This window comes from Melanotaenia boesemani, chromosome 9 (assembly GCF_017639745.1).
Source record: "Melanotaenia boesemani isolate fMelBoe1 chromosome 9, fMelBoe1.pri, whole genome shotgun sequence".
Taxonomy (NCBI): Eukaryota; Metazoa; Chordata; class Actinopteri; order Atheriniformes; family Melanotaeniidae; genus Melanotaenia; species Melanotaenia boesemani.
Window position 1 is genome coordinate 8,496,616 of NC_055690.1, and position 27,531 is coordinate 8,524,146.

Sequence of the window (27,531 nt, forward strand, 5' to 3'; positions counted from 1 at the left end):
TTTAATATTCGTATTCATCTTCTGAGCACTAGAAATGTAATTAATTTATAATTAACTATAATGTAATTATTTTTATCATTTTAAAATATGTATTTTCATCTTATTTACGCACTGAAATATTATCATTTTATAAGCATTTTTCCAAGTATTCATGTTCATAGTGCCCTTGTAATAAAGATATTAATACAACTGTGTCCTTTAAGGGGTAAAAAGTATTGGTATTGATATAGATGAAAAATGACCATAAACGTATTGTATAAACATTATTGTACAACGTATCTATATATATAGTATAAACATATATAATGACCATATTGTATCAAAAGGAAAATGTTAGTATTCCCCATCAAAAACTTCATGTATAACAAGCTGCAGAGTTTTCTTTCCAAAATTACATTTGGTGCGTAACCCACTTCCAGAAACTTTCGTTCATTAATGCGACAAATTTAAATGAGCTAAAAAGCTTATTTTTACTCAGAAGCTTGAAAAACTTTAATTCCTTCTAACCCTGGTTACAGGAAGCTTGTGTATATTACCGTGTAATTGACTAATTCATCCCACACTTAGACTGCACAAGCGTTCATACAGATCAAGACCAGTTTTAACTGGACTGATCCCAGTCTGCACCAGTATTGAATGGGCTCTCTTCTCTGAGGCTCTAACTCTGCATCAAATGTACTAAAATTTAGTTTGGAGGTAATTTTGCAAACAAGAATATAATTAACTCAGCTTTCTTTAGAAAAACACGATATTTAATCTGTTTCTTGAGCTTTTCTGATCTCGGTGTTGCTGTGTCAGGCGCTCAGAAACTCTCTGTAGTCATTTGTATTCATGCAACAGGACAGAGGTCAGAGATCTGCATGATTTCATGTTCTTCTAGCCCAAATCTACCAAATACTTTCTTTTTCAGCACAAGATCGCTGCAATTATAACGTCATCGATTACACCCAAACTGAGCAGAACTTTTTCCAGCTTGGCAGTTTGATTTTTAAAGAAATACACTTCACACAGCCTGTTAGTTTCCAAGTTTAATCTTTTTCCTCATTAACAAATTATGATTTGGCACAAACCACTCTGATGAGCAAAATCACAGAGGCACTTCCATTGAGAGCAGGCCAACTGTGAGCCAGTGAAGGTACCACGGACACTTCCAGGCAGACCAGGGACTTCAACAACCACCTTCAAAGTTAAGAAAAGCAAACCTTAAGGTCTGCATCTGTCCCGATCTGAGGAAGTGTTTTACATGCGAGGAGGTTTCAGCATCTGCAGGACTCAGCAGGGACACTCCACAATCATGCTTCATGTTTTCCTTTATTTTGACAAACCCAAATGAAAGGCACATAAAACACAGCGCATGTTTTCATAATCATTTTCAATAGACATACATTTTTAAAAAATGTAGGAATGTTTTACCTTTCTGCTAATCAGAAAGCCTAACCTTCGTATGTACAAAAATTACCATTGTTAATGTTCTAATACAAAAAGGTTTATAAAAAGGCTATTTTAGTCTTGCATGTGTGACAATAACATGTCCTCTGAACTAAATGGTTTGTACAAAGATATACATTCATTTGCCTTCACATCTGCCAAATTCATCATACAAACTTCACACAGCAGGAAGTTTTATTTAAATCATTATTTGGCCAAACAAATGCTTTCTTTTTCACATTTGGTTGGAGTCAAATTAAAAAGATACCTTGTGGTAAAAAACAAAAAACAAAACACATTACAAGAGCTTGCTCAAATAAAAAGGTCAAACAAATAGTTTCAATGTTGTTCTTAAAGTAGAAAACATGTAAATCACTAGCTTTTGAAAACAAAGCTGCTAAGACCGGTTGCCACACCTGTGCTCTCGCCTGACAGATGAAGGCTTCCTTCACCAGACTTTTCCCTGACTGGCTCATCTACAAGAAGCAGCAGCGTCACGTGGAAGCGCCTTGCAAAGTGTTTCAGGCACACTTGTTTACAGCCCCCAGACGAGGACCAATGACACCACCACCGTCTTGTTTTAGTGTTCTGTTTTTGGATGAAAAGTCTCTGGCCTTCTAAAAATGATACACTGGATCCTCTACAAGAAAAAAATAAAAACATAAGAAATACGTTTCCTAAGATTTCATAACCGATGTTGGGGTGCGGGCTGAAGAAACACAGATGTGCCAGGTGAACTATAGAAGTTACAGCATTCATCGTCTCGGTCCATCACACTGAAATGCCCGCTGTTAAGTACCGCTCTGCTGTAGTGTCCACAGCCTACAGTTATCTGCAAGTGCTTCGAGTGTCTGAACTGAAGATGGGCCCTCAGTTATATATATAAAAAAAACAAGTACAGATACATAAAATTCAACTCTGGTGCAGGAACTGCTGAGGCTGAGATCTCAAAGACTCGTTGACACGTTCACCCCGTTACCTGCACATTGTCCTTTTGCTCGACTGGAATAGATGCACATCTTGCAGTACCTTGCAGAAGTATTCAGTTTTTCTATTTTGATGCATAGAAATATAACTGACATTTTAACTTCTTGATCAAACCCAACAGCTCATCGTGAGGAGATCTCCACCGTGAAGGCATCAGGCTGTTGGCACGTTTCCCATCCGCAGGATGAGGGAAATTATGCTAGACACGAGGAAATCTTTGCAGGAAATTCTACTTTAAAGGCGTCCTGCACCGTAGCCGAGGCAGAGACCCGAAGCATCCTAAAGCCAACCTCCAGCAGTTTAACAGGGAAATGTTCACTTTTTCCCAGGTTTCAGTTAAACATGAAATACTGCGGCAGAACATCTGTCTTTACAAATGGGCAAAAATTCTGTGTCTAGATCAGGATCAGGGATGTCAAACATAAGGCCAAGGACCAAACCGGCCCGCCACAAAATCCAATCTGAACAGCAAATTTCTAATAAAAGTAACTTTAATTTCTAATTTGTCCACATGAGGTTTTTATGTTTAAATCAAAAGCAACTTTTTCATCTCTTTCTTATAGTTCAGCTGGTCAGGACTACTACACAGACATGGACATGTGCAGGTATGTACCTCTAAAATTACTTCTAGATAGTTACTCTAATCATAATGTGAAATTCTGTATTTTTCAGTTCCAGATACACATCATTAAATATTTTGTGATTCTGTAGCTTCATTGTGATCTTTAACGTGTAATTCGAGTGTAAATGATAAAAATATTCTTGGAACCGTACTTAAAAGTATAGCTCGTTAAATGTAAACATGATTATAATGTACTTGCATTTCTTTGCACTAAAATAAAAGGAAAAAATATGGAGCTTCTATTATTTCTTGATGATTATGCTGTTATATTACTGGTTTGGCCCACTTTAGGTCAACTTGAGTTTGACACCCCTGGTTTAGACGCAGCAAACCGAGTTATTGCTTCCAAGGTGATAAAACAAGTGAATAAAAAAAGGTGAAAAGTGGTTGAATACTTTTGCAAGGCACTCCGTGGACTCTGTCAACTGTTACTTGAGGGATATCTGTAAGTAAAAACACAATTTTCAGCTGCAAACAAAAACAAAAAATTTTACTTTGGGCTGGAAATTCTCTCAACAATGATTTCACAATGTACTGAAATGCATCGGCTTCCTCTAAGCTTCCTGCGTTTTCAGGTAAACTCGGGGTGTGTCTGTGGAGGCGTGTCGTTTGTGATCACAGTCACAATCTTGCAGCAGAGATAAAAAGCCCATCTAAGGAAAAAAAAAAAAAAAAAAAAAAACATAATCTGACATAATTGAAGTTTCTCTGAAGAAACTTTCCATTACGTGACAGTAACTTTACCGTCCTGACAGGCGTGAGCTCAGAACTAAAGGTGTAGCATCACAGATAACACCTGCTGGATCAAATCGTTGCTTTTTTGGCCTTTTTTTATGTGACCGATGAGAAAACGAAAGTGAGACTGGCCTGTTTTTTTGTCTGCTTGTTTTTCCTCTGCAGGATGGATGGCCACATTAATGCTGATGAAGTTCTTGCATTGCTAGCCTGTGGTAAGCAAGGAGAAGTGTGCTCTCCCGTAGGTAAAGGCAATAAAATAGTGTTTCATATTTACAAAGAAAAATAAAAAAATAATAATAATAATGTTCAACATCTTTTTAAAAGACTATTCTCAGTAACCTTCCTGAGTCTAACTGACAGTGATAGGATTTTAACAACCTTACAAACCACAGAAGTTATATTTAAGACCACTCCTATGTCAAACTGTGGAGGTCTCCGACCTGTGCAGTTACAAACTCGTCAGCCATGACGCCTAAAATCTAAAACATTTTAAAAAGAAAAACCTACAGGACACGCTTTCAGGAGGAGGCATTTTCTTTTGGTTACACCTCCTCCAGTCATGTCCGGATAGAAATACATACAAACGTCTGCGGCATATCCAGCAGTGACTGGAATCCAGCAGCTTTCACACACGCAAATGGGAGGGAGTCGATGGAACAAGCCTCCCTCAGAATGGAAGCTTCTTTAAAACGAAAAAAGGCATCAAAATCCACCAGCTAATCAATACTGATACGTCCAGCAAAATAACAAATGGGGAAAACTTTAAGTAGGAACAACTCCCAACTACTGGTTTCCATTCCTGGAGCTGTTACACAGTGCCTACATTAGAAAAGGCTCTCACATCTCAACCGATCTGTGAGACTTTTAGTGTCCCTCAGTTGCAAAATAGAAATAACAAGAATTCAGTAGAAACAAAATAAAAGGCTTTACTAAGGTTCAAGTTCCTACGGCATTTGTGTCTGAACACTGTTGCAACGAGTTGGCTCAATCTCAACTATCTGTTAAGGTACAATACACTACGTAAGTTTGTAAAAGCTCTAATCAGGATAAATAGAAAGAAAATCCGAACATGCAGCAGCTGCAAATGTTCAAACTGCCTTTTCACATGATTACACATTTTATTTACTTAACTTAAAACTGGTTTTCCTGGAGGAATTTTCATCCGACCAGCTTTCTGAGGAGGGAAATTATGTTTTAATAGATTTCCCATCCATCACTCATTCAAACTAACCTGCAAATATGTTTGATTTTTAACCAGCAGTGAAACACCGACAGAGAGAAGCTCAGTAAAGCTGTACGGAAGGTGAAAGGTGTCCAAACATGCAGTGATGGTTCTGTAGAAACCAGGCAAAGCTATATGGAGTTGGTGGCATCAGAAAGAGATGTGTAAACAAAATTAAACTAATTCTCATGTGGATGTGATCATCCATCGATAGATGTTGCGTTCAGGTAGCAGGAGATGTCTGATTGGCTAACACAGACTCCAGACTGTTATTATCCTTTAGGATAAACTGGACAGCAGTCTGATTCCTATCGTTGAATCACGTTCTTTGCAAAAAAGAATACAACCTTGGATTAAAATACACGTTTGTGACAAGATTTTTCAAACAATGGGGTGTTGAATGTGTCAGGATTAAGTTTAAAGTGGTTTAAAACAGTATAAAGATTTAATTGAGTGATTTCTTTTGTCCACACAATAATCTCAGAATAAACACTGATGAATAAGAGAACCATAACTGCAGATAGGAGCAACTTTGGCTAATCGTGTGCATCTTTTGGAACATTTCAGTAACATTTAATCTGATTTTAGGCAGTTAAAACATTCCAAGCTGCTGCATGAGCGAGTGAAGCTCTACCAGGGGGGGGGGGATGGCAGAACCTGCGATAGAAAAGGCATGCTTTCCATTGGCCTCATGGCGATGTTGAGCGGCCCGGTGATGTTCATGGGCATGGGGGTGCTGATAGCTACCGGGTGGGCGATGTTCATGTGTGCCGTTGTGGGGATGTTGACAGAGGCCAGGTTCACGGGGCCGGTGATGGTGACGGGGTGCTGCAGGTTGACCGGCGCTGTGATGTTGACCGTGCTGGTGGCGATGTTCATCTGAGCGGTGATGGTGACGGCGTTGCCGGCGTTGACGCTGCGGTTCAGGGCCGAGGTGATGGCGGCGGAGTCCGTGGCCGACGTCGTCGTGGTGGAGTTGTTGTGAACGTTATTGGCATCTGTGTTAAAAGAAACCAGAAAAGCAAAAGCAAATGTGTGGAAGCGAAGAAAAGTTATTCCGCTCCGACACAAGGAAAGCCAACAGCCTCCTGAGCTTCTCGCTGTGTAGTCGGGTGACAAAAAATGTCAAAGTATCATTCATTCATGGTGATTACTGTGGGAATATTTTTAAGGAAACGTACCTTTGTGCGAGTTGTCAATTAGGACTTGGAAGGAGTTATTTAAAATCTCTCCTACCGTCAACTCACCTGAGGGGTAAATTCAAAAAGCAGGATCAATAGACTAACCTGCTGATGGTCTAATTCAAAACTTTCATTTTAAACCAGAACATTTTTATTAAAGGACATCTTCGATTCTGTTTGTTCTGAAGGCTGGATGCACACTACGCAGTTGGGTTTAGACTCAACAGCAAAACATCGATCTCTGAGTAAACAGCTGATAGAGTTAGTATCTGAACAAACCAAGCGGTCAGTCTGGTGAAGGAAAAAGACAAGAATGACAGTTGTGATAGAAAAACAAGGTAGTGTGCATCTAGCCTAAATATGACGGCCCAGTTTGTGGTTTCATTGTATAATCTACTGATCCTGCTTCATGAAATTTAACCTTCGCTTAATGTTACACAAGATGGGAAAAAAATAAAAACAAAAAAAAAAAAAAAAAACTGGCCACTTCTTTTTTCCAGAGTATAAATCAAGTTTCTACAGGTTTGTGCTACTCGCTACGGGATTACCTTTTTGTGGCCCTGAGTGGTTCCACTGCCAGTCACTTATGCCTATTCAGAAATACAGACACATGTGGTTACATAAGCACAAGGCAGCAGCACCGTCATGTTGGAGTACACTTTAACAGGGCTGCACCATTTCTACTGAGGCCAGAAACGTCACTAAGCAAACTCAGAACTCCATACCAGCTCATTCCCCCAGTAAGACTGATGCGGGTTTAGTTCACACAAGGCTTTTCTATTCTTCATGAAACAAGAAGCAAAATAAACTTTGGTGGCGTATTATGTGGTTGGAATGAGTAAAACAGTTAAACATGTTGGCAGTGCCCTGAAGAATGTACCAAATCCCCTGTAACTTTGCCTTGTTGGTGAACCGGTCCCAATATACGACTGGGAATCGGTGGTTGACAAAACTACCGATATCAGAGACGGTTGTTAAAAAATACACATGAACAGATAAAAAAATGTTTATGGCTGGTTGAGCAGTTCTCTCAAATACAGACGCTACAGCTGCTGCATGCAGCCGGAGGCCCTTTACTACAGGTCACCTCCTGTCTCCGATCCTGTCAAGCAACTGTCCAATGAAGACCTCTAGAGCAAAAAATAAAAAAGTCTTAATAATAAAAAGGATATTTTCCTGTTGAAATGTTTTAGACCCACAATCTGGTAAAAATTCAGACGGATTTCATTAGGCCCTACCTAACTCCAACCTCCAGGATGACAACGCTCTCCCCCACAGAGCCGGGATCATCTCAGACTACCTCCAGAACGTAGAAAATGAACAGGATGAAATGACCTTCTGTGACCTCAACCCACCTGAACCATTGCGGGATCAGCTGCACATGCTAGAGCAGGGATAACCAGCTCCAGACCTAAGCCAGTGTCTTTAGATGCAGCACGGAAGCACCTAAAACCTGAAGGACAGGGGCCTAAGAGGTCTGGAGCTGCTGATCCCTATGACAGAGTGACCACCACAACTACACTGGTTGACCTTCAAAGACTCCTGGTAGAGGGATGAGATGCCCTCCCACAGCTAAACGTGACCGGACTGGTGGCCAGTATGAGGAGGAGGTGCCAAGATGTTGTGGCTGCGTATGGATCTTCTACACTACTGAGGTCCATGACAGTGGAAAATAAATGAAGAATAATAATGGCCAGTATGTGTTTCCTCCTTACTGTGGGAAGGATCAATCATTAAATCCACCAAGAAACTCAAAACAAGAGTGAATACCAGCAGGAAAACGTTGCAGGTGATTTCTGGAACATTTTGAGGGGACACTGCCCACACAGAGGCACGATCCTTATACCTTGTTGTACAGGTGTGTAAATCATGGTTTCCAACCATGAATAAGACAACGCCAGCTGGATTATTGAAGGAGAAAAATAATCAATACAGATTCCTCTACTTTTTTATGCTAAGCTATAATACATCCATAAAAAAAGAGAATCTAATCTTATAAAAAGGTGTGTTTTAGAGATTTTAGTGAATATTTATAACCCTTCAGCCTGCAGCAGGTTGGTTTCAAACTTTATTTTGAATCAGTATTTCTATGATTTAGGTTTAGTTGCTCCCTCTGTCAGTAAGAAATGTTTATGTCTAACATACATAACGTATCCTGACCTGTGTTCTTTATTGTGGGTCACGTTCACCGATTGTTTTAATAGAAACACCATGAATTTATTGGAACATACTAGTTCACATTTTGCTGGAGTGCTCAGGAATATAATGTTACTACAGCTGTGAGCCATCAGCTGGAAAACAAACCACAGCCTGAAGTTAGCCCGAATCTGCTAATATTTTACACAACAAACAGCTGCCACGTTTCAGGGAAAATGCTGCTCTTTATCCAAACTCGTAACAATTTCAGTCCATCAATTGTTTATTTAAAAGGGAACAATGAAGGTGAACCAATCCGAAGCCTTATGCTTCCACCACAGGAGGCTGGAGTCAGTTCAGATAAAGGTTTTAAGGGGTCACAGGACAGAGACCCCTGCTCAGGGATGAAATGGATGCTCAGGGTGCAGTTGTTTGGAGAATGGTTTTACTGCAGGGAGCCTGTTGCAGCCTTCTGAGGTCCATGCTGTATTAAAGCCTAAGGAAGGCCCTCAAACTACTGCTGATGGGCCAGACAGAAGAGAGCCGGAGTGATGTGGGATATGCAGGGCCAAGAAAGCAGGTTTTGCCATTTTATTTTCAATGGCTAAGCTAAATTTCAACATTGAGCACATGCACATCGACTTATGAAATATTGGTGTGAGAAATATATGACAGCTCTAGTTGCTGTAGCAACTCAGCTCGGTTTCAACAAGGAGGCAGTAAATCTGGGTCTTTCAATTCATACAAGCCAACTTTATGAAGTGGCTTGTATGAATACTGATTGGATCACAATTAATTGGCTTGAATTGATTTGTCTTTGAAGTGCCCTGAGATGTCTTTGTTGGGAATTGCTGCTTTACAAATAAAACTGAATCAAACTGAAAAGAAAAAAAAATCTCAAGTTCCTTAATGAGAGAGAAAATGTCCCATGTGACGTACCTTTATTGTTACAGGGGTTGCTGAAGCTGGCCTGGCCATGCGTCTTGAGGTGACTTGTGATGTAGGCAGCGCTTAGCATTTTGCCGCAGATGTTGCAGGTCACTTTGCCCTCATGCCTGATCATGTGGGAGCGCAGGCGGTCTTTGGTAGCGAAGGCAGAGGTACAAGCCTGAGACAGACAAGCAGAGAATGACTGGAGAGTTGTCCTGAACTTAGCTTTTTGTCAAAGTCTCTATAATTCATGCACAAAACCCTTCCCTAAACATGTAAACATCACACTTTTTCATTACATAAAATAGGCGCCAGAGTAGTGGCGGTAGGGGATTGCTAAAGTGGGCTGCAGCACCCCCTGCTGGCAGAGGGCTGGAACTGCAGAAGAAAAAGTTAACTCAAAGAACAGGGATTTTTGTTTTTACCACCAACTTAAAAATGAAAGCTTCTGTATGCATGTAGTGTTGCTAGGAGCAGAGAGATCAGTGACGAGTAATGGAGGAGTTGAGTTTATCAGCACCACACCTGAGCTCAGGAACACCTTCAGGGTTCTGACATTCGCTTAAAAGGTAGCAAATATGTTTTTAATTTAGATGCATTTTATTTTACTTTGCTGGCTCAAGAAATGCAGATGCTGAACTGATTTAACACTAGAACGATGAGCCAGTCATTCTGAAATGTGTATATGTACGAACTTAAATAAACCTCACTGGTTGCTGAGCTTTCCTAAAACTGAATTTTTATTCAAGTTAGTTTTAATATTTAGTATGTAAAGATGGAGGAAATGTGGTCATTTCTACCCATTTCAGACGCAGGCTGATGTAGTTTACAACATGCTGGACAAATACATGTCCACATTAAGAAGTACACCAGCAACCAAACGGCTCAAAGAAGGAATCTGTAGCCGCAGCCAAGGGAACTTCAAGCAGAGTTTATGGAGGGAAAACGACCAGTAAAGCAGGTGGAACAAGGTGAACTGCAACACAATACAACGGTGCAGCAGACTCCTGAAAGCAGGCAGCAGCAGGTGTGGAGACCCTGCAGCAGAGGCTGTAAAGCCGGGTGCAGGAGTTGCACCAGGAGAACAGACGTTATCTGCACCGGCTGCTACTTGTAAACAGTTGTGATGCAAAGTAAAAGATGCAGATAGTTCTATTTTTCTCATCATATAGCTCTTTTTACTGGCTTCTCTCATGTTGTTTGCGTGTTCTCTATCACTTTAATCCACCCGTTCATTTCCATTCTTTAGAAATATTTAGGCCGTGCAAGCCGATGTTTAGATTTTGTACGTTTCTGTGATAAATGAAGCGACAAACAATTGAGGTTCAAACGTAGAAGTCAAAATGGTATTTCTCATGTATAATCTTGTTTTCAGCAAGCTGTGACATGTGAGATTACTACAGAAGTTTCAGAATCAAGATGTGTGCTACTGCCAGAGTAAATTCACCTGGAACACAGCAGAAAATGTAAATGATTATCTCCTCCTAAAAGAAACCACATTACTTTAAGTGAGATCCAGTTCACCAGTTCAAAGCTCAGTTCATCCAGGATTTAATCCACTCCTGTTGATTTCCTGTGGATTCCTCACAGCAGCATCAAGCTTAAATCTAGAGACGGGAGTTTGTTTGTAAAACAGTTTTAGGGTGGGTATGGGCCTTTTGTGTGCTGTATCTGTGTGCATGATAATGAACGATTAGGTGTGTGGTTAGTTTATATGCTTGAGTATATTAAGGCTTATTTTTATTTTTTTTTATGTTAAAATTGTTTTAATTTGATATTTAATCATTGTTGTTCTGTAAAGCACTTTGTGTTGCTCTTTGGTATGAAAAGTGCTATATAAATAAAATTTGATTTGATTTAGGTATTAGTAATGTCTGATGAGACAGTGCAAAACAGAAGCTAAAAAAGTGAACCAGAAACCAAGTGAGCAGTTTTCCAGGTGTTTTAAAAGAGGTGCTACGCAGGTAAATATCTCAGGAAGCCATCAGCTGATGGACACCTCTATCAATGGTCAGAGTCAGGAGAACAGAGGGATAGCTCCCACGTTCACCTTAGAAAGACGGGGATTCAGAAAGAAGTGAAGCCCGAGATAGAGTGAATACTTCACTATAAAACCTCCTTCATCTCCATGGAAACTAACAGGACACTCATGTTTAAATGTTCAAATGAAGGCAGAGTCATAAAAAAAAAAAAAAAAAAAGTTTTTAGAGCTGGATTAAAACTTTTAACCATAAAACAGCAAAAGTAAGACATGGTTTATGGTTCTGGCTGCTCGCTCAGAGTTGTAGTACTACAGTGACGAGACAGACATCTTTGTAATCAGCAGATTCTCTGCTTTTATACGAAACCTTGTTTGTTCTGGTCTCATGTTTTTCTTACATTCTCATAGTTGCTTGGGGCTTTAATTGTTTTGTTTGGATGCCAACGCTTGGTAGTCTTTTAGCTGAGTTTCTCTCTGTGGTTTTGGTGTGCTACATGTTAGGATCGGTGCTTCCTAGTGTGTGAAAAGATCTTCTGTCCTGCATCTATTTCACAATTCTTGCGATGAAGAGATTAACACTCATTTGCACTGAGGAGAGCTCTGCACTGAGAAATCACCGTAAGGATGGATGTAACCTTCGTAGCAACCACAGAACCAGCCTGTGCGAAGCGGCTTAGATCTTAGTAGATTTGTTCTAGTTAGAGCGAACAAGGACATAGTTTGTGGATCGGAGGAGCTCTTCTCACACTTACCGTTACTTGGCACTTGAACGGCCTCTCTGAGGAGTGGACATGCTTGACGTGACAGCTTAGGTGATCAGGTCTGCAGGGTGAGGTGAAGACAAGAGGGATAGATTATGGAGGATATATTAATCATTTTAGAGGCAGGGAGGTTCTGGGGTTCAATTTTTTTTAATTCCTTAAAGTAATAACTCCACATACCTGGAGAAGCCCTTCCCACAGACGGAGCAGATGTAAGGCTTGTGAACTCCTCCGTCGTGGGAGCGGACGTGGTACGTCATGCGATCCTTCCTCTTGAACCTCTGGTGGCAGATGGGACACTCAAATGGCTTCTCGTCTGAGTGGGACAGTTTGTGGCGGTTGAGGTGATACACGTCTCTGAAGGCCTTACCGCACATGTCACAGCCGTGATTCTTTTTCACCGGCTTGGGCGGTTTCTTAGGGACGCTTTGCTGATGCTGGTGCTGCACGGAGGCCATGACGCCTGTGCCTGCGGACGTTGACGTCGTGGCTGTGGACAGGAGGCCCGCCACCGTAGTAATGTACGAAGGGTTTCCATTGTTCTCCCGAGTTACAGTGGATATTAGCGGCACCATGGTGGGGGCCATTTGTGTCTTTTTAGGCCGTGATACCATCTTAATGCCGGTGTGGCAGGACTCGTGCCGTCGCAAGTGGTAGCTGTCTCGGAAAGCTTTGCTGCAGTAACCACATATGAAGGGCGTCTTTGACTTGGGCTCCTTTTTGACCACAGCGACCAGAGTCCCTCCTCCTGCCACGGCCGCATTGGCCACATTGTCTTTGAGAAGTTCAGCAGCGCTCACAGGTGGTTTCTGGTCCAAGGGAATGGGCAGCACTGGTTTCTGATCAGGTGGTTCTGTCCCAGAATTCAGCAAAGGTAAAAGGCTGTTCCCAGCGACCTGATGCTGGTGATGCAACGCCTCGTTGGCCTGCTGGAAAGAAAAGGACAAAGCTGGTCAAATGAGGTTAATACTCTTTATATTCATTGCTTCTGATTTAACATATGGTTAAATAGTGATTCCACAGCTTTTTTGGGGGGCGATGACCACATTAGACCAGGTCCTGCTTAAAACCTACATTACCTAGACGCTACATGCTGTGTTAAATATTTTAGTCCAAATTTGAAGATTAATTAATAATCTTTTTATATTATCTTATATTTTGATTAATATTAATTTAGAGCTCTTTAACTGGGAGCAAATTTTCCACCTTTTGAACGTGTTCTTTTTTTCTAGATTGAAGGCAGTGAGTTTGTTTTTTAACAAAATTAAATGAAATACCCAGATTTTGCATTTTCATTAATAAAATATAAAAGATAAAAAATCAGAAACTATGTTGTAATGACCATACACGCTGTGTAGAATATTTCCACCCAGATTTAAACATCTTCAGTCTTTTAGTTTTGACCAGGACCTGTTCAAATGTGGTCTAGATGCCAGAAAACCCTGTTTAATGAGCCTTATTTGAATTTTCACTAATAGATAAAATGTTTCACAAATCATAACAGTGTTTTTATTAAACTACATGTTACATAGAATGTTTCAGTCTAGATTTAAAGAGTGCAAGTCTTGTAGTTTTTGATCAGGACGTGATCTAATGTGGTCAAAGTCCTAGAATAAACAGTGGAATCGCCCTTTTTGCATCGTATGAGTCAGAAGCTAACTTCAGCACGAGATCCAGGAACTCTAGGATTAATTAACTGCTTCAGACCATGGTTCTTTGGCTTTTTCTGTATTCTTGATTTCCAGGATAATCAAGTGAAAAGGCATTAAAATTTTAATATTTACAGAAAGCTGACTCTTTAAAGACTTAATCAGCAAATGTTTGAGAAAATTAAGCCGGAGATTCACCGTGATCCATTAGTTTTATCAGACCCGTTTAGTCCGTACTATCCATCTGATTCAGTCTACTTCTAATGGGACTATAACTGAACTTGTTTACTTTGGACTGATATAAATAAACTGAGTTGCATGAAACATTCTTTACTGTTCCAGCAGATATCATTAAACGAGTGAAGGAATTTGGACACGTTTTCAGTGCTTACATAGCAAGGCTACAAGCCCAAGAGAGACCGCTATGATCCACGATCCTTCAGAGGGCATGACGTCATGAACTATCACTCTTCAACAGCTACTACTTTGGGAAATCCTTGTCAAGTAGCAGAATATAAAGTTACATTCACAGATCAAAAAGGTTTAGCTCTTAGAAATGTTTTTTTCATGAGTTGGCGTTGACTTCTCTGGGCTCAAAGGTAACGTGGACAGACCTTCACCGTGGACCCGTGTTTGTGGTCAGAAAAAACATGGTTTCTTTTAAGAGATAAATGCCATGTGCTCTGTAGCAATGACAAACACAACCAAAGAAACACCTCTCAGACTGGATTATACCAATGAAAATACTCTCTGCCCACTTTGTGTCAGCATTTGTTTACTTATAAATATTCATTTTTTACGTTATCATATTATATTATTAGGGATGCATGATATTGGATTTTTGGCCAATATAATCGATATATAAAACGAGTAAGATATGTGCATCCTTTCCCACTTAAAACAGACTTGGATTGTGTATGGATATTTTATTTTGAAGCCGACTGGCCGATACGGATGTTGTGCCGATAATATATGGTTATTTCTAAAAAATACACTGTTAAAATATACGTAACATGATATAATGTATCACATTACATACGTTTTGTTACATTAACTTATTTTTAGAAATAAGTCTTTTTATTCCTAATGAGGTACCTTTATTTTACAAACGCCTGCAATACACTAAATTTAAATCATTTACTTTTTAAACACACACTAAAAAAACAATACAATTAAACATGTTTAACAATCTGATTTGTTGTCCATCACCAACGACATTGTTACATTATTTTATTATATTTTATATTACTAATTTAACTCAATTATCAATAGGCAGGAAAAAACAAAATCAACCACCATGTACAACATTATTTATCCCTTGAGGGAAATTGTAAAGTATTTTTTGTTCATTCATTACATTAGATAATACAGTACCAGACTAAAGTTTGGACACATCTCCCTATTCGTCCTGAATGAGTAAATGTGTCCAAACCTTTGACTGATGCTTAATTTTAACCCTCATGCGCTGCATACGTTGTGACTGTAAACTAGCTCATCTGTAACTTTGATCTGTAACTTGGACTTTAAACTGCAATAAAATACTGAAATATTTTCTTTTTTCCCCAGGAAAAGGTTCTTTTTTTTAATCATATCTTGATTTAATTAATCACAATTAAATTGAACAATCTAGACGCCAGGTTTCATCATACTAGTTGGATCTTTTTGAAAATGGTGTTAACAAAAATACCAGTCAAAATACTGTGGATATAGATAAAACTCAATAATTTCACAATTCATTAAAAAAACACAAGTTGTCCCAAAATATCGTGTCTCAGGAACAATCAAAGCTAAAATGATCTCAGTAAATGCTCAAACTTTCCTAGCAGGGCATGAGGGTTAAACAGAGCAGGCCGTTTACTGCCCACTGGATTCTGGGTCCTGAACTACAAAGCAGGATTAAGTAGCTTAGTGAGATAACTTCTGGTTGAGCCCTGAATTTTTAGCCTCACAGAGATGGCTTACGTCTTACCTTAACCTGCGTTGGAGCAGATTAGGTTATGAGATGAGAGATTAACTCAGGAGAAACATCTACCGTCCAACCAATCAACAAATAAATACAAAAAGTGTGGTTTGAGTTTTTATCTGACTCTCTGAGTTAAAGATGTTGCATCTTTGCGTCAACCTGAAAAATGACCACAGGACCACCAACCCCCCCCCCCAAAAAAATGGAACAAGAAAATGTTCAATATGCATTTACTGTAGTCGCTGGCTTCCACATGCCCTGGTCCTTCAGCTAACATGCAAGTCCATATCTTCAATGATTGAGGAAATGTGCTTGTTTTGTTCAGGCAGCCATCCATATATAATTTATCAGACCTGTACTGAAACAAACTGCAATGTTCCTGCTCCACAACATTACAGATTTGTTCTTACTGAACAACCCTTTACCCTAACACCCATCACGTACAAACAAACATGGTGATTTTAGTGCCCCCCTCCCTCCTTTTTTTGTTCTTCTACTTTTATCCACAATAAATAAATAAATAAAAATTAAATTTAAAAAAATTAAAAAAGGAAAAATATGTTGATTTTGGGGGTATGTTAAAAAAACTGAATGCAGCTGCTATCCAATAAAACAGCTTGTCATAAAAAAAGAAAATGCTATAAAGAAAAAAAAATACAAACCCTCTAGGTGTAATGATCCCATACATTTTACCAGAGTTGTACCAATTTTGGAAGCTACAAACTGATTATCTGTATTTAAGTAGCAGTAAATTAAGTTTACCAGCCATTTAAGTGCCTTGAACAGATTGCTAAACTTCTCCACACATGCTGGATTGTTGCTCATTTCCTTAAACTTTTCTGCGGCCATCTAATGTATACGTTGGTCCCATAAAGACAATACAGTCCCATTAAACAATACGATGTAAAACCAAAGGATCATTAAAAATCATGTCTGGTCAGTAGCTGCACATCAGAGGTACTAGAAAAGTTCGATGGCTTCCATCCCATTTACTTTGCTAACTTCTCTCTAAAAGGACCGCTAAAGAACCTGAAAGACTTACATCTGTCCTGCTTCATCATTGTATTTCTTTTCGCGAATCACAATAAATCTACACGTACGTGTTTTAGTTAACTATAATGTTGCTACAACTGATATAGTGCTTTAAGAATATGTCATATTTGGCTAACTCTTTAGCCAATTAGCTTAGCATTTCTGCAAGTAATAGCCAAAGCTTTTAATGATAATTTTGCTAACGTGAACAATCAGCAGTGAAGTGGGGAATCTAAATAAATTTTGTACCCGGAAAAACAATCCCAAGATTACCATGTTACTCAAGGCTCAGATAATTTAGTCGACGCCAAAAAGAGAGCCAAGTAGATAAAGACAAAAGTCTTTAGTTCAACAAAGCGCGTTAGCCGTTTGCTAAGGGGACCCAAACAGCGCAGCTACTTAGCAGGTTATCGCTAACACCTTTGTTTTGCTTGGCTGTGTCCAAAAGTGATACAACATATATGGTTGGTGAGACTTAAAGCTTATCAAAAACATTAAGACGATCTCCATGACTATCGCTTTTTGCGCCACTTACTTGGAATATAAACGTACTCCAGCTCGGATCCATTGCAACACTTGAGCTAAAATCTGCAGGAAGCCCACTACGAGGGATCTACAACAAAGCAGCTAAACATGGCAGCCACAACTTCCTGTAACACTGGCGCTGAACTTAAGCCGCATTTCAGTACTTCAGAATCCAGAAATGAGTTTTTTTTTTAAATAAATAAATATTTTTTTTTATCTTTACGCATTCGATGTTAGCAGTATAAACTTGTCTTTACTCAAATTTTTTATGCTCCTCAACAGCCATGTCCACGTAAAGCTAAAAATAAAGAGATAAAAAAGAATGAAAATAGCAAGAAAATTAGATTAATTAAACATTTTTTGAAATTGTCTAAAATATAAATAGCGTTGTTTAGAAACCTCTCCGCAGTTTTATATTCCTATAGCCTTTTAAAGCCTCTATATTTATATATTTATTTATTTTTCTGGACGAAAAACTATTTCACTATCGTACGAGAATGCAGCACGAAGCAACGTTTTGTGTTTACTGGGAAATCGGAAGATTTCCACGAGGGATGCGTTCGAGTGCAGTTTGTCTGCATGTTAATAACTTATCATGACAGCGAGTTGGAGTATGAAAATACATCATGTCATCCATTATAATCCTGTCTTTTTTAATGTGGATGACTAGGAAAATATCTATATAGATCTTTTAGTGGAATAAAATGGAATAACATCTTAAGGTCAATTTCTACTTTTTAGTGATTAGGAAAAATAGGAGTGAGGGTACCCATTTGAAAATATTTTTATTTTATTTCTCTGATAAAGTCGGATTATCTATACACTTTAAAGGCACATGCCAAGTTAGTAAATCCTAATATAGCAGGGTTTTTATTTTATTCTTTTTTAAATATATGTAATGAGCTTTTGTAACCACATCAGTTTTTGTCATTGTGTTGCAATTTAAAGTTATCCATAGATGGTTATTTCGATTGGAGAACAAAAAACATATGACAAGTTACATAGTTGAATTAAATTAAGTAATTCATTCTGGGAGATTTTCCTCAACAGCATCAGACAGTGGAGAGCAGCTGCAGCAGCAAACCTGATTTAAGTGCAGCTGCCTCACTATTCCAAGCTAGGACTGTGACGTTCAACGCTTTTTCTTTTGTTTTTTTTAACTAAAAAAAATTCTGCACAGGTAGGTACACACACACACACACACACACACACACACACACACATACATATGTATGTATGTATATATATATATATATATATATATATATATACACACATATATATTATTAAGTAGTGAAAACATCTAACAAAACCAAAACTGTTTTAATACTAACTTTTATTTAATACTAACTTTTAAACATATGGTCTGTAACGTTTACTTTACACAACATCCTGCTGCTGTCTAGAAAACAAGAATGTGGCCTTTTTATGTGACCAACAGACACAGAGGATGAGCAAACATGAGCAGCAGCTTTGAGGAGCAAGTTACAGTGAATGGGGTGTAGAGTCCACAAGCTGCTTAGTTCAGTGATGTAGCTGGAGGGTTCTGTTCTTATGTCTGAGCATCAGCTGAATGCTGGTCAGCCAACATGTCTGTTAGTTTCAGCTCCAACACGGGATCCCTGGATTCTTCCACCTGCAGGATAAAAACAGTGCAGTTATACAGTGTAAAAAGAAGGGAGGGGGACATGACCTTTTTGCCTAAGAACATCACTGCAACTACACCAAATCACCTCTGCAGCAGTCGTTTTTCTTTCTCCAAACAATAACGTTGCTGAGTCATTCCATGCTCATTAGCTACCCAACATATCCTGTCACTGATCACCTGAGTTTGTCTGGAGTCCAGACTTGTTTGATCCAGCTGGACATTACTTTCCCCTCTGATTTAAAATATGGTGTTTGTCCTTCTCCAGACTCTTCACTCATTCGTTCTTCCTCATAGTTGGTATTTCGGGATTAAAAGATCAATGGTAATATACACTGGACGGCTTCTGCATGCAATGATGTGCAACACCATGGATATGCTTTGGATGAAGTTTGTATAACAAATATAATACGTATAATAATTTATTGTAAATTATTTGACGTTTGCAGCAGTACTGCAGAACAGAGGACTGCCTCTCATGATAATGAATCTACATGAGCAGCTATTCTGCTCCATCTGTGGAAGAAATGTGAGGACTGTGACAGCGGAGATCAAAAAGAGATCAGAAAAGCAGGAAGAGATGGAGACCACAGGCATATTCGCCTCCAGCTGAAGCATAAACAGACTAACCGTTAACATGGTGGTAAGCTACAATGAGGGATGGTGAATTTGAACCTTTGTGAAGCACTGAATCACTTTGACACATCTGTTGTGACTTCGACTCAGCTTTGAAGCATTGGATCCAGTCAAAGAGAGCCATCTGCTGGCACTGACGATGCTTAATTACTTCACAACTGCCATGGGTTTTCCTGTCTCACCTTTGACTCAGTGTTTAATAATGAATCCGAAAAATATAAATGATGAAAGAGGGGCGTTAGGTTACTTTGATTTGGGGTAACAACTAACTTACATTAAATTTACTCATCTGTTATAACAAAAGCTTTTGCAGCAAAATCAGTGTTTTTAAATGGGGAAACAAATAAAAGAAAAGGGGCGCTAACTGGGACAGCAACTGTGTTACCGTATTTATAAAGTTTTTTTGCAAGGGATTGAAACCCCGTTTAAAGCATTCAGGCATTGACTAGTCCAGACCAGAGTCCAGACTAAACATGGAGAAGCAGCATTTGGCTGTTATGCTGCAAACAAGAGGAACAAACTACCCGTGGAGATTACACTTTTACCAGATGTAGACACCTTTAAATCCACATTAAAAGCATTCTGTTCTCAATCACCCATGCATGAAATCTGCACGGTAACATTTAACGTATCTAGACTGTTGCTTGCTTTTAATCATTTTTAATTACGTTTTTTAAAAATAATTTTACATGTTTCCATTATGATTTTTGCAAACCCTTTTAATTATGTTCTAATATGATTTTAAAGGTTCCACTGTTTTTCTTTCTATGTTCTATTATGTAAAACACTTTAAATAGCCTTTATGTATGAAACGTGCGCTATAAGCCGACTGTATTATATTCAGTCTGGGAAATGTAAATGATGGTATAATCGTGCAAAGACAAGAATTAGTTTACATCATAGCATAAATTAACCATAACACGTCAGCTGATATGTAGAGTTTGGCTACTTTAAACCAGGGGTGTCAAACTCATTTTAGTCCAGGGGCCACATGAAGCACAATTTGATCTCAAGTGGGCCAGATTTTAAAAATAACAACATAGTAACCCATAAAAAACAAAAGCTGTGAATTTTTACCTTTGTTTTAGTGCATTTAATGAGCTATCCTTATAGAAAACATAATGAACCTGAAATTTGAGGGAAAAAAGTGCAGTTTTAGTAGTATTTTACCTCAGTTTATCAATGTTATTTTAATTCCTCTCGTTATTTCATTTATTAAAAAAATGTATTTATATTTTATATATGAAAATATTTTTAATATTCATATATAAATATGAATTTATAAAATGTACATTTTTAACCCCACAAAAATATATCATTTTATTATATATATTTTCAGTGATTTATTTTTGGCCATTATTATACATATTTATAAGCATTATATTTATATGTTTTCATATTTACTCACTTGCACGTGAATTGCAACTTACAGATCACAACTGATCTACAAACATCACAAAACATTTAATCAGGCATCTGGAACACAAAAACAGTATTTGACCTTATGATTAGAGTAACTTTTAAAGCTCTAGTAGTTATTTAAAGTAATGTGTAGTATTTAAACTTGGTCTGATTAATCACAGGATAACAGTGGATTTGTAGCGATTAATCGTGGTTGAAAATATTAACAGCTATGCTTGCGGCCTGACGAAAGCTGGGTGTTAAACCTGAAACGTCTTCACAAATGTGTGATGTTGAGAAAGAGATGCTGAACTAAAACTCTGTTCTGCTCTGTCTGCAAATGACAATGTTTTTATTGATCGTGTCATTTATTTTATTTTTAATTCTATAGTTTCGCATCTAAAGGACAGACGGCTTTTCTGGAATCTTCCATCCCACTCTGGTCACAATCATCTTCTTCTTATTGTTTTCTTGGCAGTGGACACGCAGAGATTTGGTGCATTACCGCCACCAAGCTGTAAGGAGTGTGGATCAGAACTTCAGATGGACGACTGAGGGGTTAACTCTGTGATATATCAGATCTGTCTTCCTGCGGTCGTCCTCTAAATGTACAGCTTGAAAACTATTAGAATCTTAATAAATAAGGAGGATGAAGTGTTTTGTGGTGGATTTGGTTCACAGCTGTGACCAGACACCTACATTCCCAAAATCAGCTTCTTTCACAGAGAGGATGCTAAATTCAGACTCTTCATGTGGGATGATTAATAATGTTTACGTGTTAAAAAATGAACGTGTTACTTCCACAGTTTAATCTCTTTGCGCTAACTTTGACAGCCCTGATGTAAACATAAATAAACTCCAACTTAAAGGTGGAAAAATGATGAATTAAAGTTACTTCTATTAGGAAACTGCAGTTAATGTCTTCTATGTCATTTTCACATTTACCAAATTTATACCACCGGCCAAAATGGCAGACCAGTTTTGGACCCCAAGCCTCATGTTTGACACCCCTGCTTTTAGCTATATCTGCACATCGGTCATCTTCTGTTTTAGTGCCTGAGTGTTATGGATAGGAATAAAGCATGTTAAAGACTTCATTTTCACCGGAAGGGAGAGGAATCAGCCTCTCCAAACTGTTTGTGGGCCAACTCTCCAGCTTATGAGCTGGTAAATCTGCAAACATTCAGCATCAACCGATCCTGTCCTTCTCCACCAGAGGTAGTTCGGTTAATTTAGGGCTAACTGGTTTGTACGGCCCAGGTTAGTACATGGTAGTTGTAACCAGGCTCTTACAGGAAGATGTCCTCTCCTTCTCAGGATGATGCCCTCTTTGAGTAAAGCCTTCCCAGTCTCCTCAAACAGAGCAGAGTCGTCCAGTTCACTGTTACTCTGTAACTCTGCGTACTTGATGACAAACCTGTTGAATCAGAGTCACAGAATTAAACATCAAGTGGTCCTGATGGGACAAGAGATGGTTCACGTGAAATCACAAGTCATAACCCGCTGCATTTGGCTGAATATAATAAAAAAATGCAGAGACAGACAGGGAGATATATTGCACATTGATTTAAAAACTATAAGCTTGTTTGAAATGAATGCCAACAGCATCTTTCCAAAAGATAATTTGGATTAAAAGGTAAGACTGTGGATAAAGACAACATCTCAGAGAAGCTGGAGAAAGGAAGATGTGCTCTCAGCACAAAAAAAACTACTCGGTGTAAATATGCAAACAATCTTTGGTTTTCATTAGGATTATGACAAGAGTACTGGAAATAAGTACTGCAATGCCAGTGAAGTAAATTATACTAGGACTGCAACTAAATAACCCAACTATGTTATACTTGTGTCAGATCAGATGCTCAAAAGGGAAAAGTACAAATATGCTGCATCAGGTCAGAATGAGGAGAAAATAAACCAAAAAACAAATCGTACCTCTGACATGTAGACACAAAGTTTGCTTTGGAGAGATCAAGAGCTCGAGAACCCGTCCCATACTGCTCATAGAATTTCCTGAAAGGCAGGACATTGATTATGAGCGGAGCCGACAAAAATAGGTTAATTTCATATATCATCAAATAATACTCTCATGTTAGACAAAGCTACGTTTTATACAAACATAAATCCATGTAACCAACAGTAAAATGCTACGTTTCATTTACAGCTTAAAAACAAAATCTAATTATGCAATACCTGGTGATAGAAGACACGGATAAAAAAAAAAAACAGACAACTCCAGAACCAGAATTTTTTTTTTATCTGATCCTTGTAATGCTCTTATAGGGGCAGAGTTTCTCAAATGTGGAGAACAATGGCTACAACAAACTGTTCTAAACTGTTTTCAACAGATTTGCTGTACATGTAAAAAGTTTGGTAAAGTTCAGGGAGCAGCTGCACTCCATTTCTGACCAATGAAAGCACACTGAATCTCAGAGGAGGCAAGACTGAGGGAGGTCTTACCGAGCAGAACATTTGCTCTGATAGGCAGAAATAAACTGACACAGATCCAACTTCTGCACTAACAAACGAACATGTTATTGGACCACCTTTCCTTTTATCATGCAGCCTGCAGCGTCTATCGATGTGATGCAGCATCACAGCAAACATCTCCATCCAGAGTTTCATTTAAGATCTTCTACTGATGCTAAAGAGTCAAGCTGCTGTGTAAAGTCTTCTCCATCCCATCCTCAAGATTTTAACTTAGGTTACAATCTGGACTCCGCGATGGTGCCATGCTCCTTGAATTACTCTCACAATTAAAACCCAGTGACTCCTGTTTGCCTTCGCTGTGAATATACTGAGGTTACCTGCTGACCTTCGTTCTTAGACACGAAGAAAAAAACCGAGGAGGCGGTGAGGTGTGAGCTGTTTCTTAAATCCCTTGTTTGTATGCTTCTTTGGTTAGTCACTGTTTGTAAGTCAAACTGAAAAGTTATTTAAAAAAAAATTGATTTTCTTCATTTTCATTTCATCCAACATTCAGGTGTTCATGTTCGATCCCAGGTCTTGATTTTTCTACATGTTCTTCCTTGAAGATATCGTCCTTGCAGGCTTGAATAATGCATTAGAAAGTTCTTATCCCAGCCATCAGATTAATAATTTATCCCTAATGAAAAACACTGACATATTTTCATTATATTTGCCCTTTAACAAGGATATTAAAGTTAAAAAAGCTTCTCACTGCATTGGTTAAGTAACATTTAACCAGCTGAAACTTTAAAAATCACTGCAACATTTTTCCAACAGGAGGTTTTTACCAGTTTCTTTACTTACGCTCTGACTTCGTCCTCTCTGTAGAAGATTTCAGGCACAGTCTCCTGCTTTTTGGCAACAGGTCTGGTGCTTTTCCGAACATAAAGTGGGTCCCGCTTGGGTGGAAAGGCCATGTATACATCAAACCAGATGGGTTTTTCATGTGGCTTAATCACTCCTGAGCGCATCAGATCTCGAACCCTGGTGATCGCACCACAACAGAAGGATTAAATTTAGTGGTTATGGGCTCAGGCACAGTAATATTCAGACTATTCACCTTATTCGTCTTAAAAACAGCCAGAGTCCACCCATTTCTCTCTCTTCCCAGCACCGAGGTGCTGATGCATGCATTGTAATGCCCTGCTCTCTGGTCTTCCCAATAAAGAGTATTTTTAATCCACAATTACCTCAGAACTGAGCAGCACGAGTTCTGACAGAGACCAGTTTGCTTTTATAATTCTTTTAGTGGTTTATAAATGTCTCTTGGACCTTCTTATTTATCTGACAGGCTTTTAAATCATAAGCCCTCGCGGACCCTCAGGTCCTCTGGTACTGGCCTTTTACTTGTTCCTAAAGTCAGAAGTAAAACCTAGAGCGAGACCTCGTTCCACCAGTATGACCCCCAACTGCAGGACAGCCTGCCAGAGGACTGCAGGGCTGCAGTTATCCTAGTCATAAACATTTTATAGGTTTATTTTTTTTTTTTACCTAATTATATACTTTTCTATTTATTTTAAATGCCACCTATTTATGCGTCTTCCTGTTTTTACTGTTTTGTTTTACCCAAGTAGACTGTTTTTATCAACTCCTTTATTTATATTTTATAACAGTTGCTTTTATTTGTTCTTATCGTCTAACATTTTTAATTCCAGCGTTTTCCTCATGGGGTTCCTTCATGCCGGGGGTTATACCTGCTCTGTCTGCAGGGTTGTTGCCACAGTGACCGTCCTTGTCTGGGTAGCTGTGGGGGGTCCTGCACTACAGCCCTATGGCTGTGGTGTAAACCCCAGCCTGCCCTGATCTAGGTGGTTTCCAGTGGTGGCCTCTGTGGTAATGAGTGGGCTGGCTCACGGTATGAATGGATCCCCAAGAAGTCCTCATGGCAGCATCAAGCCAGAAATTTAGTTCCACATTAGTATTCAGTTAAAGACAGAGAAGCTAGAGGCTAGAGTGCAAAATAGGATGGGGTGTATGGGTGGTGGTGGGGGTGAAAGGGTGCATGCATGTTGTGTGTATGAGTGCATGTGAGAAAGAGTATGATCAGGTGTGTGTTTTGCAAATTGTTAGTTCATATACCTCGTGTTTTTAATTGTTTTTATGTAAAGCACATTGTGCTACTTTTTGTATGAAAATTGCTTTATAAATAAAAATGTATTTTATTTTTTATATTATCATGGTTTTAACACGAGTACTATGTATACTATTCATATTCCCATATATGTTATAAAGTACAAAAGAAATTAGATAATCTCGAAGGATGGTTAAGCTATTAAAAAAGTTTAAACCTTAAAGCTATAAAGGTTAAATTAGACATTATTTTGATATTGGTGATGTTATGTATCATATGAGTAAATGCTGCATGAGTTAAGTCACCACAGCAGATTTAAATTCTTCCCTAAGCGTTTCATTAAAACCTATTTATTAACAGGTTTTTTTTTTTTTAAAAAAGGAAGACATCATTTAATGCTGGGGCGGGGAACCCTGGTTTAGATCTTTCAACACACCTGATTCAAATTAAGAAGCCCATGTGCAGAAATTGGTTAGCTGTTGGATAATTTAAATGGATCAAGTGTGATGGAGGAGGGAAACATAAAATTTTCAGGACAGCGACCCTCAAAGACCAGGATTCCAGTATTAATAGTTAATAATAATAGCTTGCGCAAATACTTAATTATGTTACGACAAATATGTCGTAAACTTTGAAAACAGCAGGGAAAAAAGAACTGGAACTCCAAACCTAGATGTTGTTTCCGCACGAGCTGCTGGGGTGGTGGGACCAATGTGCTACAATAAAACTAAGTTAGCTGCCTTATGGCAGTGTCCCACTCAGAGAAACATTATTTACGTAACAAATTAATAGCTAACAAAACTGATATATCCGCTACTGCCTTAAATAATAATTAACTAGCCAGTACCACCGTTTTGACTTAGACACACTTAATTGCTAGCAAGATTCCTATCGTGGATGTTCAGCTTTTCTTTACTCCTAAGCAAGCATCAACGTCAATATGGTGTATTTTAAAGTAATCGACAACATTTAGCTTTCTTTTTCCTTAACGCTTTCACAAGCACAGACAGTGATAAACAACGTCTTACCTGGTGAACACAGTTCCAAACCTTTCCAACCTGCTGCCTGCCATTTCAACCTTTCTGTCAGCAGATGCAGTTACACTGTCTGCTCGAGCAGTGAAGTAATCACAGCACCCACGTTAACATCGACAGGCAAAGAGCTACAAACATAAGACTTTCCACATTTCTTTAATGTCTGCTTCCTCCTCTTCTGCTCCTTCGTCCTTTTGCCTCTGACCCGGAAATCAATCTCAGTATCATCGTGTACGAGCCGAAGAAGTGCGCATGGCGAACTGAAGGTAGCGCCCGCTGTGGTAGACGACATTGAACTACGCCACCAATGTACACTGTGAGTCTCTAGGGGGCGCTGTTGGTTCTGGCTTAACTGGCTGCGTAAGTAACGTTTTCAACGTAGATGGCGTAAGCGTGAAATTACGCAACATACAAATGAATAAAAATAAATAAGTAGTTCAAAGTAAAAACTTGATATAAAATTATTACATTAAATTAAAGTTAAATTAAATTTACTTAAATTATAATTAGTAGTACTTAAAAAGAAAATAAATAATTAATCAACAGTGAAAGTTGGATTTAAAAAAAAAAGGTAAAAAAAAATAAAATATATATATATGTAAATGTAGGCATATGATAAGGTCACTACTGTTGCACAAAGCTGCTGCTGACCAGTGCAGGACATTAGAACAGGTTCATTACTTAATGCTCTTGTTAGCATTATGCCTGCAATATTTAAAATGTGCTATAAAATCTGTTTTATGAATTTTTTGTTCCTGCTATTGCCATAAAGTTCTGGAAATTTCAAACACCTGGAAAAGGTGGAAAAATGAGCGAGGTTTTTTAGTCTTTATGACATAAAAATATTTACATACATTATGATAATTCATGGATAGTTTATACATGTATGTAATTATATGCAACAAAAAGCAGACTTTCTGTTATTAAACATTGTATTTCATTTATTTTAGACTACAAGGAAAAGCAAATTACAAAAGTCCTCTGTATAATCCAAGAAGTAGCACAGTAATATTATAAACCCCCATCCTCCACCACCCCCCACACACATTTCATTTCTATCTAATACCTTACCATATATAATATATATCAAATCTAAAAATATTAAAAAGATCAATATTTTTTA

At 38.5% G+C, this 27,531-nt stretch overlaps 2 protein-coding genes across 4 annotated transcripts; both read right to left on the reverse strand.

Moving 5' to 3' along the window:
• Window positions 1-1,292: 1,292 nt before the first annotated feature.
• Window positions 1,293-17,313, reverse strand: LOC121646222 (vascular endothelial zinc finger 1-like). Of its 3 annotated transcripts, XM_041995119.1 has the most exons (7): window positions 17,166-17,313; window positions 12,167-12,915; window positions 11,978-12,047; window positions 9,254-9,422; window positions 6,727-6,768; window positions 6,179-6,244; window positions 1,293-5,995 (listed from the first exon to the last, which is right to left on the reverse strand). In XM_041995119.1, exons 1-7 carry the CDS (start codon window positions 17,196-17,198, stop codon window positions 5,628-5,630), a joined length of 1,497 nt encoding a protein of 498 aa, XP_041851053.1. In that variant the 5' UTR covers window positions 17,199-17,313; the 3' UTR covers window positions 1,293-5,627. The 3 variants fall into 3 exon arrangements, with proteins under 3 accessions (XP_041851053.1, XP_041851054.1, XP_041851055.1); XM_041995120.1 differs by lacking the exon at window positions 6,179-6,244 and having other exon boundaries at window positions 17,166-17,312; XM_041995121.1 differs by lacking the exons at window positions 6,179-6,244; window positions 6,727-6,768 and having other exon boundaries at window positions 17,166-17,311.
• A 1,271-nt stretch (window positions 17,314-18,584) lies between these two features.
• mrps23 (mitochondrial ribosomal protein S23) lies at window positions 18,585-26,694 on the reverse strand. Its single transcript, XM_041995622.1, has 5 exons — window positions 26,403-26,694; window positions 24,108-24,287; window positions 22,770-22,847; window positions 22,131-22,254; window positions 18,585-18,791 (listed from the first exon to the last, which is right to left on the reverse strand). The coding sequence occupies exons 1-5, from the start codon at window positions 26,444-26,446 to the stop codon at window positions 18,708-18,710; spliced, it is 510 nt and encodes a 169-aa protein (XP_041851556.1). The 5' UTR covers window positions 26,447-26,694; the 3' UTR covers window positions 18,585-18,707.
• Window positions 26,695-27,531: the final 837 nt, after the last annotated feature.

Bases quoted from the DNA above. Each gene is read 5' to 3' on its own strand.
- mrps23 (XM_041995622.1), bottom strand. From the start codon at position 26,446: ATGGCAGGCAGCAGGTTGGAAAGGTTTGGAACTGTGTTCACCAG. The intron at 22,848-24,107 runs GTAAGTAAAGAA...CCTGCCTTTCAG, and splicing joins AGAGAGGACGAAGTCAGAGC to GAAATTCTATGAGCAGTATG. The intron at 22,255-22,769 runs GTACGATTTGTT...CTGATTCAACAG, and splicing joins TTTGTGTCTACATGTCAGAG to GTTTGTCATCAAGTACGCAG.
- LOC121646222 (XM_041995119.1), bottom strand. From the start codon at position 17,198: ATGGATCCGAGCTGGAGTACGTTTATATTCCAA. The intron at 12,916-17,165 runs GTAAGTGGCGCA...TTTTCTTTCCAG, and splicing joins GGAGTACGTTTATATTCCAA to CAGGCCAACGAGGCGTTGCA. The intron at 6,245-6,726 runs GTAATCCCGTAG...TTTACCCCTCAG, and splicing joins CCACTCAGGGCCACAAAAAG to GTGAGTTGACGGTAGGAGAG.